At 38.2% G+C, this 18,015-nt stretch overlaps 1 protein-coding gene across 3 annotated transcripts in view; it reads right to left on the bottom strand.

The window, feature by feature from the left end:
• Positions 1-7,280: 7,280 nt before the first annotated feature.
• Positions 7,281-18,015, bottom strand: part of paplna (papilin a, proteoglycan-like sulfated glycoprotein) — a 55,108-nt gene continuing 44,373 nt past the window's right edge. For all 3 annotated transcript variants that reach the window (XM_059520901.1, XM_059520902.1, XM_059520903.1), the window contains 8 exons: positions 15,318-15,476; positions 13,410-13,537; positions 13,205-13,277; positions 12,975-13,115; positions 9,054-9,181; positions 8,852-8,960; positions 8,584-8,756; positions 7,281-7,997 (listed from right to left, as the gene is read on the bottom strand). In XM_059520901.1, coding sequence (XP_059376884.1) covers positions 7,825-7,997; positions 8,584-8,756; positions 8,852-8,960; positions 9,054-9,181; positions 12,975-13,115; positions 13,205-13,277; positions 13,410-13,537; positions 15,318-15,476 — 1,084 coding nt within the window. In that variant the 3' untranslated portion in view covers positions 7,281-7,824. The remainder of the gene's footprint in view (positions 7,998-8,583; positions 8,757-8,851; positions 8,961-9,053; positions 9,182-12,974; positions 13,116-13,204; positions 13,278-13,409; positions 13,538-15,317; positions 15,477-18,015) is intronic.

Below are 18,015 nucleotides of genomic sequence, written 5' to 3'. Positions count from 1 at the left end.
CTGCATTTGTAATCGGAGAAACGACAAACAAGCGCTACTCTACACTGCTCAAAACTCATGTTTGAATCATCAGTGGCAAATTCTTTTGATATGAAAACGTACTTACAGGCTGTGAGTCAGAAGCGCCAGACTGTCCTTGCAATGCTGGAACTACCCCGATTTATAGAAACAGCCTTCGACCGTGTGGAGTGGCCTTATTTATTTTATACTTTGCAAAGGTTTGGCCTCTGTGATAATTTCATAAGATGGGTGCGTTTACTATATTCTGCTCCACTCGCAGCTGTTGTCACTAACGGTCATAGGTCTGACAACTTTCCTTTGCTCCGGGGCACTAGACAGGGCTGCCCCCTCTCCCCATTGCTCTTTGCTATAGCAATAGAGCCATTGGCACAGGCGGTTAGGGAGGGGTCAGCTGTGTCCGGTGTCTCGGGCAGTCTTAAACAGCACAAGATCTCCCTTTACGCGGATATTTTGCTCTTTTTATCGGACATTGAGTTGTCGGTGCCTGCTTTAGTAGACATTGTTAATTCTTTTGGGACGTTTTCAGGGTATAAAACAGAGGCGGACAGAGTACACAGTTTCATTACTTGAGTAAAAGTACAGATACCCCTTGCAAAATTTTACTCAAGTACAAGTAAAAGTACTACAGTCAGATGTGTACTTAAGTAAAAGTACTTAAGTACTTGTTTTTAAAAGTACTTGAGTATCAAGAGTACAAGAGTAAATTTTTTAAATATTGCATTACTACTGCCACAGTGCTTACATTTATGTACAGAAACATCCTACATGGAGTTATGAAAAATTGTAATGTTAATACCTTGGAGAATGTAAAAGGAATTGAAAGTAAAATCAAGTCATTTTCATCTTTTTACTATGTTTCTTTAACATTTCTCACTTGCCCACAAGGCAATAGCACAATGACAATGCTCTGACAAACCTCTGCTAGAGTTTTAATGGATTTTTTGCACCCACATTTGAACCTGACTGTGTTAAACACACCGCATCCTCAAGAACATCAAAGAAAATGCTCAGCTTACATTAATGTGTTATATCAGAAAAGAAAATTCAGCTAACAATTGTGTGTACATGTGAGTTTCTCTGTTTTTTCATCAATTAAATCAATAAACCTAAACCAGCAAAGAAGGCAATATAGCGATGTTCTGACACACCTCTGAACCTGACCGTGTTATACACGAAGCATAGCAGAAAAAATAATAATGATTAAAGAAAATCAGCTGTGTTTAGGTCAGCGTACAAAGAAGGAAACATAAAATTCAGCTCATTTGAGTGACAGTATTAAGCACCTTCCTCTCACACTGACATACAGCCAAAGGCAGGAGAAAATACTTTCAGCTGAATAACACCATTCTCACACACACAGTCTATGTGTGTACAACTCTGTGTACTGTACTTCAATTCAATCAAATGTCATGAAGTCTTTGGCGGAAAGCTGAAGGTGATTGCTGATATGCTTTCCCAAGCAGAGGTGCCTGCAAAATCCAATCACGTTTGAGAGGGTTTCCGAGATTTTTCTTTTTTCCTTTTTTTTTCGCCGCACAAATTTTTTAGCGGATAGGCGTTTTCGTCCACACGGATCTGGCATTTTGGAAGAGTGAAACCAATGTTTTTTGAAACCGGGTCCCAGAGTGGATAAATTTGAAAACGCCACCTTTGCGTTTTCGTCTGGACGCTCTTCAATCCCTGAAAATATGACGTCATCAGCCCACGTCTCGCCCCCAGTCAGACACCGACATGTCACGTAACAGCAACAAAAACATGAACAAACACTGAACGATTGTATTTTTTATTGACTAATATTAACAGGGATTAATAAATGTATTGTTCCATGTTCGTTTGTGTACCACGGGCAAGGTTTATGAGCAAGTCCATGTCTTCTTCTCCTTTTTAAGCGTATCTCTGTATCAGAATTACAGCGCCACATGCTGGTCTGGCATGTATACTACATCGTTTTGCGGTTTCGTGTGGACGCGGATATTTCTTTAGACGAGGGAAAAAAAGATCGGATTGGGGTAAGCACCGTCTCCGTGTGGACGGGGCCGAAGAAGTAACGGGTACTTACGGTTATGGATAGAAATGTAGCGGAGTAAAGAGTACAATATTTGCCTCTCAAATGTACTTGAGTAAAGTCATGAGTACTCCCCAAAAATGATACTCGAGTAAAGTACAGATCCCTCAAAATTGTACTTAAGTACTGTAGTCAAGTAAATGTACTCCGTTACTGTCCGGCTCTGGTATAAAATAAATTTCTCCAAATCTGTTGCTATGCATTTGAGACACTCAAGCACTCAGATAGTTAATATGGCTTCCTTTCCATTCAAAGTGTCGGACTCTGGTTTTACGTATTCAGGAATCCAAATTACTCCTATCATTAGTCAATTGGCCAAAGTGATTTTTCTCCCATTACTTGATAAAATGCGCAACGATTTAGTTAGATGGTCTGATCTCCCCATTTCCTGGCTTGGACGTATTGCTTAAGATGAATATAATGCCCAGGCTTCTCTACCCATTACAGATGATACCAATTCTGTTGCTGATTAAAAGGGTAAAGGAATTAACTGGTTGGCTTAGTTCCTTCATATGGAGTAAACGAAAACCAAGATTAAAATTTTCAAATTTGCAACTCTCTAGATCTAAAGGGGGCTTAAATCTGCCAAACATTAGAAAATGTCAATTGGCCTGCCAGCTCAGATTCATTGCCAAATGGTTCAGGGAGGATTCTAAGTCTACTTGGGTGGATTTAGAGGCCTTACAGGTATCATGTCCTTTACAAAATCTGCTATTTGTTAAAAGTTTCAAGGTAATTAAGGCCCTATGTGATAACACAATTGTGCTTATTACGTGGAAGGCCTGGTCCATTATATGTAGGATTGAGGGCAGGGCTAGCATGTCTTCTCCGCTGACTCCCATTTACAATAATCCAGAGTTTATGCCTAGTCTTTCAGATTCTGGTTTTAAGGTTTGGCAGGCTCATGGGTTATGTAGGCTTGGTGATTTGTTCAACGAAGGTTCTCTATTATCTTTTGAAGATTTAGTTATAAAATACAAGCTGCCCAGATCCAGTTTTTTTTTATTTCTCCAAATCAGGGATTATATATTTAAAAATACTGCCCTTGTCACTAACCACTCTGTGTCGGCTGTTGAGAAGATACTCTTGAATCCCCCACATAGGAGAAAGCAGATATCTTGCTTTTATAACAACCTTTGCTTATATAAAGTGGCAAACATGCAAGACCTTAGAAGAATATGGGAGGGTGAGTTGCAATAGACGATAACAGAGGAGGATGGGAGCGGGTTTGGACTCAGGCAAATAAAATCTCTGTTTGGAACAGGGCTAGAGCTATTCAGTTTAGGATTGTGCATAGAATGCATATCACACCACTCCTTAGAAGTAAATTTGACCCAAGCAATACTCCATTGTGTCTTAAATGCAAGGTGGAAGTGGGGGACCATTTGCATTGTTTTTGGGACTGTTCTGTAATTACAATTTATTGGTCAAAAGTGGTTAAATATATGAGTCAAATGTTTGGATTAGTGTTACAGCTGGACCCATTGTTTCTGATTTTAGGTCTTCCAAATAGACATTTACCAAATAGATTCACTAAACGTCTATTTGACATCCTAGCCTTTGTTGCTAGGAAAAATATATTGTTATCCTGGATAAGTGAAAACCCCCCCTCTTTAAAAGGATGGCATAAGATTATTAGAGAACTGATTCCATTAGAATATTTAACTTGATAAATATCATTCTTTTTTATCATTATTATTATTTGTACTGTAATTGCCGGGCTTTGTTGTTGTTGTTGTTGTTTTTTTTCTGTTCAGGGGCCCGTTCTTCGCACATCGCTTATTACATCCGAGATCAAATGACACATCCAAGATGATATCATCGTGCTGATCATGATCCGGCTAATTGGGTTATTCGAACACACCTGGGTAGGGTTGCACCAGCCATTCGTAAGTTCTTACTTAAACTGGAACGTAAAGTCCAAACTAGAGGCTTAGTAACTACTAGCTAGTTTATAACTAACTCTGTACTTTATTCGGTTGCACCATTTATTCTTAAGGCAGAACGTAGCTAGTAGGTCGTAAGCTCTCCGTAAAGTAATGCGTTGTCGCATAGAATGATGTCTATTTTTCTTAACCCAATCACAAGCCTTCTAATAGGTAAATAGGAAATAGTCTGAACAGCGCGTAATTTGAAACTCATTCTTGACTGGCCTAAACTGAAAGTTAAAAAAGACATTAAAGCACACATTATAGAACTCAAAACATTACACTTTTAATTGAAAATATCTATCCCACACATGGAGGAGAAAAGAAACAGGAAGAAAAATTTCAGTCATGAAGAAATTCTTATTTTAATTGATGGATACAAAGAAAACAAAACAGTCCTTGAAAGCAAATTAAACTCATCTGTCACAGCGCCGTTTCTGTCTGTCTCGTGCTGAATATCAGACGCTATCATGTCCGTTATCCGCATTATGCCCTCTCTTTTAAAGCGCAAACGAGCATATATGTCGACATCATCATAAATATCCAACAGAGGATGTCTGTCTCGTAAAACTCGTTGACGAACTTGCGGCTCTTCATGATCAAATACGAGCTCATCAATGTGATCTAATCTGGCTGACATCTTATTCCGACCGTTATTCATGGACAGAGGCTTCCGTAAATATTTAGTTACAACATATAGTTACGTTTAAACTAAATTTAATGGTCCAACGCAAAAATATTTAGTAGTCCGTAAGTCGTAACTTTGTGTCCATTTACGTCAAAACTAGGCTAAGTTATAACTTACGCACAGCTGGTGCAACCGGCCCCTGTTGTGTATGATTAGTATCGCTGGATTGAGTTATCTGAGATAATTGCGCATTCATGTGTTGGCTTAAAAGGGGATATGTATCTACTCGAAACCATGATCAGCAGTGCAGCGATTGGCTGGTGGCAAGACAGCAATGTAATGACGTCATATAATTTAAAATGACACCCGACGAAAAACTTGACAAATTTCTGGACTTTTATAAGGAAACAGCCAAGCAAACAAAACTACATAAATGTTATAATAGATACATGAAACAGATAATAGATACATGTTTTTATTTTATTAGAATTTTTTTCATGATTCCCAGTTATTTATATTCGCAATTTATAATAGTTGTACAGTCTTTACATTTTTATTTCAATGTAGAAATTATCTATTCATTTCATTTTATATTTGGACAGATTTGTTACGTGACAGCATTAATGAAAGTTTCTTAAGGGTCAATATCATGTTATCTGCATCTCCTGCACTCCATCAAGCCACTCTTATAATAGCAGTCATCACTCAAAATAATGCACGACTCTATTATCTGTATAGCATGTGTGTAAGACTCTAATAAAATTATGAAGTAATACTTTTATGACAAATAAATATTTCAGTGAGTAAAACTGGCTTTCTATAGTAGGCTGTTATGGACTACACAGCATTTTTATATTATTTTTAAATAATTTTTTAAATGATTATTATTTTAAATTATTGTCCCTGGATCAGTACTATACTCTTGTAATAAAGTAGCGGTGGTAGCAGACATATTTTGAGTATCAGTTCTGGTTGAAAAGAAGCGATCTAACCTGTTTACATGAAATAAGCTGCTCCCGAGCAGGTTTAAGCTTACGGACCTGTTGCTATGACAGCAGCTCCGGGATGAGCTTCGAAGAACCAAACGATCCAAGATCACGCCAAATCGTCAACATTCAAATCCAGCTAACTGAGTTAGCGACGTACGAAGAACGGGCCTCAGGTAGTTAATGGTTGTAATGTTGACAAAAAGATAAAAAAAATAAAAAAAGACAGCCTTTGTGTATAGATGGAATTGAAGGCTACTCTCCCAGGATCAGAAAACAGTCCTCATTAAAACGCGAAGCACACATCTGAATATTTGGGTTGAACTTCTTTCTTTGTGTAAACATTTGGGCAGCTTTATGCAAATCTTCCCACACAGTGACGTAGACATGTGAGGGCGTTTTAGAACGAGCCATTTTAGGGGAGCGTGGATTAGTCTTAACTTTGATAAAGAATATCTCTTTGGGTTTGAGACTTTAGTCTTTGCAACTTTAGTGATCTTATCTATTCACAAACAGCTTGTTATACTCCAAAGAGAAAGGACAACTTGAAATTGCATCATATGACCCCTTTAATGAAAGTCGTGGGGACATTCCCTGTTAGCTGAGGAAGACCTTCCTGCTTTTTTGCATCTGAAAAACATGAAGCATCACATATTTCAACAGAACATCTTTGCTTTTTTAAAGTTTAAGTTGCCACACATAATCATGAATACAATGTGTAAATGTTTATTTCTTCATTCAACAGAGTTATGATGGGTATTAAACAGAAAAATGATCAAAAACATAAACAAGTCAATGAGCTATCGATGGATCTTGAACAACTGTCGCAGGAAACCCTGCCAATTCTCTATCTGCTGAGACATTCCTTCATGCTGGACCAAAAGAAATCTGCGCTTCTCTAACTAGATAAGCAGAGTATTTCATGTCCTCTTAGATTGTCAGCAGGAAAAAAGCTAGACCAACTAATCAGGAAAAGTGTTTTTTTCACGTGAAAATGTTCCTTCTTTGGTATTTAGTGGTTTATGTGCCATAACCAGTTTATTTCATACATGGCATTAATGTTAGTACATACTATGCATTATGTGCATACATTTTACTTACAAAAATGTATCTACTAATGATGCACCGAAATTAACGTCTTACTGAAACATCGAAAGCAAAATTATTTTCCATTTTGCCCAACGGCAAAGATAAGTTTAATGCTCAATTAATTACTTACATTTATTTACTAACACTCAAATAAAAACTGTTGTATTTAAACATTACAATTTAACAGTTAATCAAGGCATATTTCATATCAACCTTTTAGCACTAAATTTTGTTTGTAGTTCAGTTCATTGTTAAAGAATAAGTATTTTGATGCTGTAGCTAATAAAGTAAAAATATAATCAACATAATATAGTGCATTTATTTAGCACAATGCTTCTCTCAAGAGTTTATTTTTCTAGCTACCTAACAAACAAATTATGGACATTGAATGTATTTCCTGATGACATGATTCAATTCAGTAAGTTGTATGGTTTCTTCTGATGTTCATTCATGTTTATTTGGTGCTATAACTAGTAGTAAAGAGAAAGAAATGATTGGTTCATTTGCCATTTTAAATTAAGCTCTACGGCGATCTGTCACAACACATTAATGAGCAGCAAAACCACATTTATTGTTTAATTTTAAAAGTAACAATTAAAGCGTAAAGCTAACTGGAATTCCATTAGAGAAGCACTAATTCAACGTCAACGATTGCGGCCCTCCAAAAACATTTCAGCCAAAACAGACAATTCATTTTTGGCTGAGTATTTTCGTTGCCTGAATTTCAGTGCATCACTGCAGTCTACACATTCAAAATACATGAAAGCATTTCCTAATTATGGAAACCGTTTTGTTTCAACTGCATGTCCTAATACATGTTACAACAACAGCACAATAAAGACAGCTCTTGTCAATTACCTGTTAATAATCCAAACTGAACATTCATTTGCACTTAAACAGTTCAAAAATGCACACAGGGATGACACACAAAGATAAATAAGCTCTGATCTGAATGGGCCGGGAATACTGAATGCCTGAGGTCAGCGTTGATGTGGAGTTGAAGCAGCAGGTGTTGCTGGTATTTAATCATGAGGTGAGTCTCTGTACACGGCGGGTCAACGTCAGTCTCAATCGACCGATGAGGCCGAGGGATTCACTGCATATGATCTATCTGGCTTGTCCAGGTCTATCTTTGTCCCTGGCATATCTGGCACAGCTGGCGCAGCAGAAACTGGAGTAATACTGGCTGGAGCACAGACGTGCGTACACAATCAGCTTACAGTTCGCCAGTTCAGGATGATCCACGCAGTCCAGCGACAACACCAGACTCTCACTGAAATCTGCAGATGCAGTCAGACACATTAAAATACATTCACAAGCACGTGTCCTCACGTTACCATGAGGGGGAAAGGCAAACTAATTTGGTGTGCAGTCCAGAGTCAGAAATGAACAAAAAAGCCAATTAAAATGCAGTCTATTGCAGCTGTGGAGACTAAAGTGAAATGTAAAAATGAATGAAAAGTGTTGATTCACAGCTTCATCCTCTATTCACCGTCATGTGGTTCCAAACTTGTACAAGTTTCCGTCTTTTGCTGAACAGAAAATAAGATATTCTGAAGAATGATGGTAACTAAACAGTTGATGGTAGCAACTGACTTTTATAATATATGTGGAAGTCAATGGCTACCGTCAGCCCTTAGTTACACAAGCTCTTCATATGATCTTCTTTTGAGTTTAACCGAAGAAAGAAACTTTTCCATAGTATGGAAAAAATTACAATGGAAGCCGATAGCTACCGTCAACTGTGTAGTTGCTAACATTTATTTTGAAATATCTTCTTTTGCCTTCAATAGAAAAAAGAAACGTATACATTTTCATTTTTGTTTGAACTGCAGCTTTTTGCTCTCTCGTTCTCACTCCACTGACCTTGAGGGGATTTAGCCAGTCGCACTTCAGCCGCTGCGCTGACCGAGTATGTCCCAGTGTAGGCATTGCAGGTATACGTTCCCTCATCCACTGACTGGACATTATTTAGTATTAGTGTCCCATCTGCTGACACAAGCACATGATGTCCGTCCGGTCGCACTGGCACACCATTCCTGTCCAGAGAGACAGGCAAAGCAAGATCAGATGATCTATGAATGCTTTCTTCGCACTCAAACTATTAGCTATAAAACATGTTCTCTGAACTGACCGTGACCAGCCAACGTTCACATTTTCTCCGGTCACCACACAGGGCAGTTGAGCAGTGCTGCCCTGCGGCACATGGACATCTGTGGGGGCTTTAGTGATTCTGAGGTCGCCTGGAGAAACGGGAGAATATTACAAACATACTGCAGAGACAGAAAACTCAAAGTGTGTTGCATTTGATTCATTTACTGGAAAGAAAGACACACCAAAAACCCTGAGCTGGATTTGGCGTTCTTCAGACTTCTGGGCATCCGTGATGGTGCAGGTATAAAGCCCTGAATCGTCTGACGTCAGCTGGTTAATCACCAGTGTCCCATCAGAGTGCTGAGAATGCCTGCATTAGGAGACATTTAACATCTCAACAGATGTCAGAGAAAAGCACATGATGACAAAAAAGGCAATCCCAGAATGCACTGCAATGAAAAGGCGGCAGGAAAAATGTACACATGTATTTCATTCAGTAGCACAAATGATCAGGGTTATTATCGTTACCTAAAATGAACACCATAAAATAAAAAATGTTCATACTTGAACTAGAGTTAAGTAAATCATTTTCAACATGTTTTTAGGAGTACATCTGTTTCATAAATCAGTGTGAATGATAAATGAGCAAACCCCTCTGCAAACCTGTCAGAATCTAGATAGGAATAATACTGTGACGTTTGGTGTTTGTAATTGCTGCTGAAGTGGAGGTTTGTGGCTCAGTGCAGGAGAAAACAGCCTTTAAAGAGATCTACTCTAATTGAAATCTACAGACAAACAGATAAAACACTTGAAAGTCTATTCTGGATGTTTTCTTTCCACTAGTCTGATAAAAAAAAAAAAAAAAAAAAAAATTCCATATTGAAAAGCCAAAAAGCCGGAGATGTCAATTGTGACAGCACAGGTTTATTTGTAGCAATAGCCAACAATACATTGTATGGGTCAAAATTATATTTTTTTATTTTATGCCAAAACTCATTATGATATTAAGTAAAGATTATGTTCCATGAAGATACTTCATAAATTTCCTACTGTAAATATATTAAAACTTAAATTTTCATTAGTAATATGCATTGCTAACAGCTTAATATTGAGAAAAGAGCCTTTAAAGGTGTCCAAATTTAGATTTTTTTGCACCCTCAGATTCCAGATTTTAAAATAGCTGTATCTCAATATTGTCCTATCCTAACAGACTTATTTATTCAACTTTCAGATGATATATAAATCTGCAGCTGTACCTGCACTCACTCACATCACATCCCTCCACACTGGTGTTTTTTCAATCCATTAAAAAATTCAAGCCATTAAAGGTACAGGTTGTAGGACCTGCCACGAGAGGGCACACAACCAAAACAATAACAATTGCATGGTTTGATGACGCTAAGAAGGAACGTGGAATGATGGGATTTGTTGTCTTCTACCCGACTGCTGACAGCCATCAATCAGACGGAAAGATAAATCATGGATTTAACGGATGCAAAGACGCGTTCAGACTATGGATCAGACGCGTCCTCGCGCAGGTTTAGAGACGTGATGCCCCGCGTTTGGCGTTTATGCCCCATAATACTAATCTTGTTGATCGTTATAATAGCATACGTTTTCTGTAAAGACCTCTTGTCCAAAACTCTTCTTGGTTTGTTTGGTCCGTACGTTTACGGTAGCTGTCCTTGTCGACAGAACCAGTGGCAGATTGTAAAAAGTAATTATGTTCCATAAATAAGTAACACAATCCACGCTAAAACGTGCAAGAAGAAGTAAATAAGGAACAGCTTGAAGCAAGCTAGTGGTTTGCTGGACGCTAGACACTACTTTCATACAGTGTTAATTTTGGCAGGCCTTTTTGATTTAGTCTTAGTCTTAGTCTTGAGATGAAAATGCTTAATAGTCTTAGTCACATTTTAGTCATTTGAGTCTTTCATAGTTTTAGTCTAGTTTTAGTCGACGAAAAGTCATTGCATTTTAGTCAACTTTTAGTCACTAGTCAATAGTTTAGCCAAGCTGTAGTTACCAACATTTATTTTGGTAGCTATTTTATATGTAGTTTTCAAATTATAATCAAATAATAATTAATTCTCTCTTCTCTCTTTAGACCAAATCAATTAAGCTTATGAGAAATTTGAATCAAGGACAGAATTTGGAAAAACTTGAATAAATTATGAAATTTTTTATTTTTGGGTGAACTATCCTTTTAACAGAAGTGAAAAAGGAGCAACTTATATATAAAAAAAAATATATATATATATATATATATATATATATATATATATATATATATATATATATATATATAAAAAGAAGCACAATAAGACAAATACAATAGAGATACAAACAGATAGAAAATTTTTTTCAGATACTGTAGGTTTTACTTAACATGTATACATTTATTTAACATCTTTTGTTGGTTAACATTAATGTCAGATAGGTATTTAATTTGTAATGTGGTCCTTTTAAGACGGAAGGCATGCATGAAATACTGACACACGTTCAGTTTTCACACGTTCACTTAATCCATAACCTACTGTATTTATGTGAGATACTCTACACGATAAACATTTGGACTGATGTGTGTGTATTTGAGAGTTGAGAACTGATAGCGCACTGTATGTGAGAACTTCTATCAGCGTATTTCGCCTATACCGCTGTAATGATAAACAACCTTTGTAATCTTCGGCAAGAAGGAGGCGGGAACCGGCGGACAATCAAAATGAAACTTTAATTACAAAACAAACACAAAACAGCGCACCAGCCCCTCACGGACGACTGGTGCACACAAATAAAAACCAAAACACAACTAAAAGCCCAGGCCTGGTCCTCTCTCGTCCTTCACTGTCGTCGCTCCAGTTTTATATCCTTCCATCTCCTCCGTGGGCCTCGAGACCGGTGGGTCGAACAGGTGTAGTTCATCTCCAATCACTCCACCGGCCTCGCTCCCATGTCCCTCGGCCCATCCCCACTCGTCACAACTAATCACTAATTTTGAGTTAATCGACAACGAGTTGTGACTTCCGGGAAAAACGGGACATCTGGTCACCTCATCCCTACTCCTTCGGGTGCTGAGGCCATCGTTTCAGATCCTAGCTCGCGTTTTATTAGTCTTTCCATCCACTGCGGCTGCCATACTGAGACTAGGTATGCAGACGGGCCTTATCCGATCGCAATCCAATGACAGGGACGCACATTTTGAAAGACAATAGCCTATAGGATGCATTTTGAATGTACGGTAGTCCTCAAATAGCATTATAGTCCAGTCTCGTCTAGTTAATGAAAACGCGGCATAAATTTCGTCATCAGATATTATTTTTAGCTTGTCAAAGTCTTTTCTTAGTCAAAGAAAAAATGTTTGTTAACGAATATTTTTCGTCGTCGTCTTCATTAACGAAATTAACACTGCTTCCATATTTGTCCACAACACTGTTGTCATGTGTTTTCTACGTCAGTAAAGGCGGTAACAAAGGGTAACTAACGTCATTAATAAGGAAAAATGGAATTCAGGATATTAATTTTAAGGTTTTAATAAATGGGCAAGTGAAATAAATAGTAAAATATTCTTTGATTTTATAAGAGAGACCGGGTTGTTATATAGAATTTAGAACTCTGAGTGACACTCCGGAGCAGAGGTGGCGGTAATGCACCTATTTTACGTTGGTGCCAGTCGCCGTTAAAACCAAGAAGAAGAAGAAGAACTAACGTCAAGAATGGGAATTTTCTCATGATTTACAATGTGTACTGCGTTTAAGCTAATAGACTTGTTATAGCACTTATATATCATTGCTCTTTTGTTGTTTTTGATTGCTTCCAATTTCCCCAATTTGTAAGTCGCTTTGAATAAAAGTGTCTGCTGAATGACTAAATGTAAATCTCAATTTTGAAAAAATTTACCCTTATGACTGGTTTTGTGGTCCAGGGTCACAACTGACAGATGCATGAAAAAACAAAGAAACAGTATTTTTACTGTAGTGTCTTGTTTGAGTCTCCTTTGCTATTTGTATGTCACACAGAGTGGCTGCTTATCTAGTGCATTCCAAATCAATCCCACTTTTAGGGTTCTATTGTGCATAGGATGTAGCTCAATGTAGACAGCATAGAGCAAGTCAGCTCACTAAGATTTGAAAGAAAGTCACAGGAACGTGTGCAGATAAATCCACCTGAGCGAGTTGAGCGGCTGTCCGGCTCTGTTCCAGTGAACGGTCACAGCGTGCATGGAAGAGCCTGGTAGCACAGCGCACCGCAGTTTGGCCGTCTGACCTGCTCGAGCCTCGACCAGAGACGAATAGTCAATGTTGAACCTGACAAACGTGAAGGCCACAGTGAGTCATGACTGAGAACATATGCTGATAGATAATTACACCAACATTTACTGATGGATGTCTTGTACCTGGAAGATGACTGTGATGTGTATGACTGGGAAGAATCTGTCTCTGAAATTCCTCCACCGTTCTGAGATGCTCCTGTATTTGAAAGAAAATGTATTTTGCTCATGGGAATAATCATGTAAATCACATTAACCCCAAATGTCATCAATAGTGATAAGTATAAACCTGTATAATAGCAAGTAAATGAAGAGACTGGATATCACTAACCTGAGACAGACAGGTAAATGTAGCGGTGATCTCTGTCACGGTCTTTCGTGGCCACACACAGAAACCAGCCAGAATCCTGCAATGTTATAGGACCCACCCACAGAGAGCCGTCCGACTGCTGCTGATGCCTGAATGAGTAATTACTCATCAACAAATCTATCAAAGACTCGGTATAGGAATAGTTCAGCCAAAAGTGCACTTACTAAGTATGTTTACAGGCACAAGGTACTATAAGGTAGCAATAAATCAAGCTACAACAGGCTTTTTGTGCAGTCGAGCTTCATCTCTCTCAAAGTACACATCACAATGTAAAATGTAATATTTTTGAAAGATAAATATGTATTTCAGTTTGTGCATACACTGTCAAAGACAACTGTAGTACAATTAACATATGCTAGTCAAAGCTACAATCACATTAACTGGAAATCATGACATTTTAAAAGTATGAATTATGGATTAGATTAGAACTGGTCTAAAGCAATGTGTGATTACAAACTTGTAATTTTTTTGTTTTTGTTTTTTTGAAAACAAAATGAGTAAGTTCACACTGATTTTATTCTATTAAAACAAAACTATACCATCATAAAGTATACGATTACATAATGTAATTATTTACCCAAGGTTTTGGAATATACAGTAGGTACAATAGGCATTGAACATGTCATTATTTTTCCTCACTAAATATATTTCTAAAGATACTTTTGACATGACATTTTCACCAGTTGGGGGTAACAACCCAAGTAATCCATACATACAAAGAAAACAATACAATTCATCTCAGAAATTAATTCCTTACATTTATATAGCGCTTTTCTAGGCACTCAAAGCGCTTACATTGTCAGGGGGTATCTCCTCGTCCACCACCAGTGTGCAGCATCCACCTGGATGATGCGACGGCAGCCATAGTGCGCCAGAACGCCCACCACACACCAGCTTACTGGTGGAGAGGAGACAGAGTGATGAAACCAATCAGAGGATATGGGGATTGTTAGGAGGTCATGATGGTCAGAGGCCAATGGGCGAATTTAGCCAGGATGCCGAGGCCCTCTTTTCGAAAGACATAATGACCACAGAGAGACAGGACCTCAGTTTAACGTCTCATCCGAAGGACGGTGCTTGTTGACAGTAAAGTGTCCCCATCACTACACTGGGGCAATAGGACCCACACAGACCACAGGGTGAGCGCCCCCTGCTGGCCTCACTAGCACCTCTTCCAGCAGCAACCTATAGTTTGAGTCTCCCATCCAGGTACTGACCAGCTCAGCCCTGTTTAGCTTCAGTGGGAAACCAGTCTTGGGCTCCTGGGTGATATGGCTGCCGAAATGTATTTAATACTTTGTACAAAAGTCTTTGTTGGTAATGACAGCTTTAAGACATCTCCTGTAGGGGAAACTATTGGCATGCATTGCTCAGCTGTGATTTAGGCCCATTGTCTCTGTGAAATGTCCTGCATTGTTTCATCTTCATCATCTTGGTACTGAAGGTGTTGGGACTGAACCCACTAATATTAATTTCCACTGATGAGGGGAAGGATTGCTTTCTAATTACTGATAGATTTCAGCTGGAGTCTTGACAAAAGTGTTAAACACTTTTCCCCTGTGTCATTCTACTTTATTACACAGAACTTAAATTTCTGAAATTATTTGTTAGATTTTTTTCTTTGTATTTATGGATTACTTGGGTTGTTACCAACATCTGGTGAAAATTTCAAGTCAACAGCACCTTTAGAAATATAATTATTTTTAAAAATGATGACGTGTTCAATACTTATTTTACCTGCTGTATATGCAACAGCTAAAAGGTTTGGAAACAGTATTATTAAGAGATAAAAATATTAAGAGATTTATATGATATTTCCATATCATAAATTGTGTATAGAAGGACAAAGTAAGTGCATCAGGTACTGACCTGGTGGGGTCAACAGGGACACCATCCCGTCTCCACTCCACCATCACAGTGGAGGAGGGCCGAGGACTCACCCTGCAGGGCAACACTACCTGCTGACCAACCAGCCCCTCCACCGTGGAGGGATCCGACTTGTCTATACTCACACCTACAGCTGTCCAACTGAATCAGAGGAGTACAGACAGCAGGAGGAAACATACACAGGTACAGAAACGGAAGACAAAAGGGGAAAAACAAAAGGGAAGGGTGTACAGACAGACATGCATAAAAAAAGAAAGAGAGAAAGAAAGGAAAACAAAACATATGACTTTATGCTGTACTATTGGGAATGGCTAAGCATGTGCTGCAGTCACCACAGCAAGCATAAAGATCAGCCTTGACCGGCTACAGCTGGAATACAGGATCCCCAAAAGAACAACACCAGACCAACACTCTGACAATTCACCCACAAGAGACCACAGGGAGAGGGGAACTCATCTAAAGGAACCTGCCATCCAATTTTAACTAATCCAGATGAAAGATCTAAATAGGTTATAAACTGGATGGTTAATGTGTATGAACTTCCATTATGGACCAACCACAGAGTGCTGCAGGGATGACAAAGTTTTGTGGGTCAAAACCTGTAGTTTGCATTTTAATTGTTTAATTGCAGTTTAATTGACTTGATCATCACTGCAGCGCTCGATATTTCAATTTCTCAGATCAGTTTGTAACCATGTTCTAGCAGTGAATTTCAATGTCCTAAATCTTCTTTCCTTACTCAAAGCAGGGAAGAAAATTTCAGGTATACACATGGTTACAAAAATTGACAGCAAAAAGTTTTTTTGACAACATTAATCAAATATCGCTTATTTTGTGCCTTGTTTCATTCATATTGCTTACTGCTGTTTGTCTAAAACAACATGACAATTCATCAGGAATATTTCTCAAAGACAAACACTAGAGGAAATGAGGGATAGGCAGGCCTGGATAAATTGTTTAGTAAGTAGCATCAAGTTTTAGCCTCTCGGGATAAGACAACAAAATTACTTCTTTAAAAGTGATTACTGTTTGTACCACTTGACAACTTCATCAACAGCCTTTGTGAAAGAATAGCATTGTCTTCTAGAATTGCCTTTCAAGGATGAAAACATAATGAATACAATTCCTTGATCCATAGAGGAAATACCATTTATTATTTGATGCTTTATTATTTAGGACTAGGGGCCCTATCATACACCCGGCGCAATGTGACGCAATGCGCAGCACAAGTGTGTTCGCTAGTTTCAGTCTGGTGCCGTTCGCATTTTCCCGTCCAGCGCCACGTCATTTAATTAGCAAATGCATTTGCGTTCATTTGTGTGCCCATGGGCGTGCTGGTCTAAAAAAAGAGCTGTGTTCAGGCACATTGCTATTTTAAGGAGCTGAAAATAGACTGCGCCATAGACCAACTCAAACCTTGTCTAAAGTCTGGCGCAATGTTATTTGTTTTTTAAAGAACGTATATGCTGCTTATTAAACACAGGGATGCACAGCAGCACACAAACATGCCAAATATAAAAAATTAAAGGGTTGCAATGTGTTACGTTCTACAGACTAATTTTATTCTGTATACATATGTTTTATGTCTTCCAGACCACTAGGTGGCAGTCGTGGTTGCCCCCCCATGCCTTATTTCTGTGCAGGTAAAGCCAGGTGAAGGTAATCTCCTGGACTGAAGGATGCTCGTTTGGGGAGTGGTCTTGTCAAGAAAATTTAAAAGCCTCATTGCGCTCAAGGGAAGAGAGTGCGTGTTTCTTTTGTTGTTTTGGGGCTTTGGCTAATAGTTGGTTGTTTCTAAGCTTTGCTGCTGTTCAGTTGTGAATGAGTGTAAAACCTTTCGATTTAATTATTTGCCTTGCCGTTAACTTGTAAACATTGTTACATTGATATAGACACTTGTTTCTTTCTGTATTTATTTTGATACCAATTGTGGAAACGTATCTTCTGTTTTCAATATATATATTATAACATACCAAAACGGGAAGTTCTAGGGAGTGGGTGCCCTCTTTTTTTAACTATTTTCTCCTGTTTAAACTAGAGAGGGAGTAAGGGAATTATATTGTTGTTTATTTCCTTTTTATTTTGGTTCGGTAAGTGTAGACTTGGTCGCAATAGAGGCATTTTTATAACTGTATTTTCTTTGGGATTTTCATCCACTCCTGAAGACTTAATACTTCCTTGCTTGTGTTACATCAAATAAATTGTTGTATCACAGTTATGTTGTTTACTTTTTTTTTTACTTTAATGTTGCTTTCCCCTATCCTAGACTGGGTGGAACGTAACATTAATTGGGTGCTCGTCCAACTGGTAGGGATCTCCTCAATACTCATTATGTTCCTTTTCAACTAAAAGAGGAGGTAAGCCTTTGTTATGATCACTGCCATTTTTTTGTGTATATAGCTTGCCTATTTTTGACTTTGGTGAAAGAGGAACTTCTGTGCTAGGGACAGTATGGATTTTGATCTTATATCATTTACACTTAGCCCTACAACAGAAGAATTTAATCGTTGTAGAAAGAAAGATTTATTGTTGATAGCTGATTTCTTTAACATTGAAATACCTAGAGAAGCGATTAAGCAGGTTATCAAAAATGAACTGTTTGAGAAGCTAGTTAGTGAGGGTATTTTGCCAAGAGAGTATAAAGAGGTGATCGAAGATGTACAAGATGTTGCTGGGGAAA

The sequence above is a fragment of the Carassius carassius genome, chromosome 32 (assembly GCF_963082965.1).
Source record: "Carassius carassius chromosome 32, fCarCar2.1, whole genome shotgun sequence".
Classification (NCBI taxonomy): Eukaryota; Metazoa; Chordata; class Actinopteri; order Cypriniformes; family Cyprinidae; genus Carassius; species Carassius carassius.
Note: the sequence above shows the minus strand (reverse complement) of the source record. Positions and strands in the feature narration are given on the sequence as shown.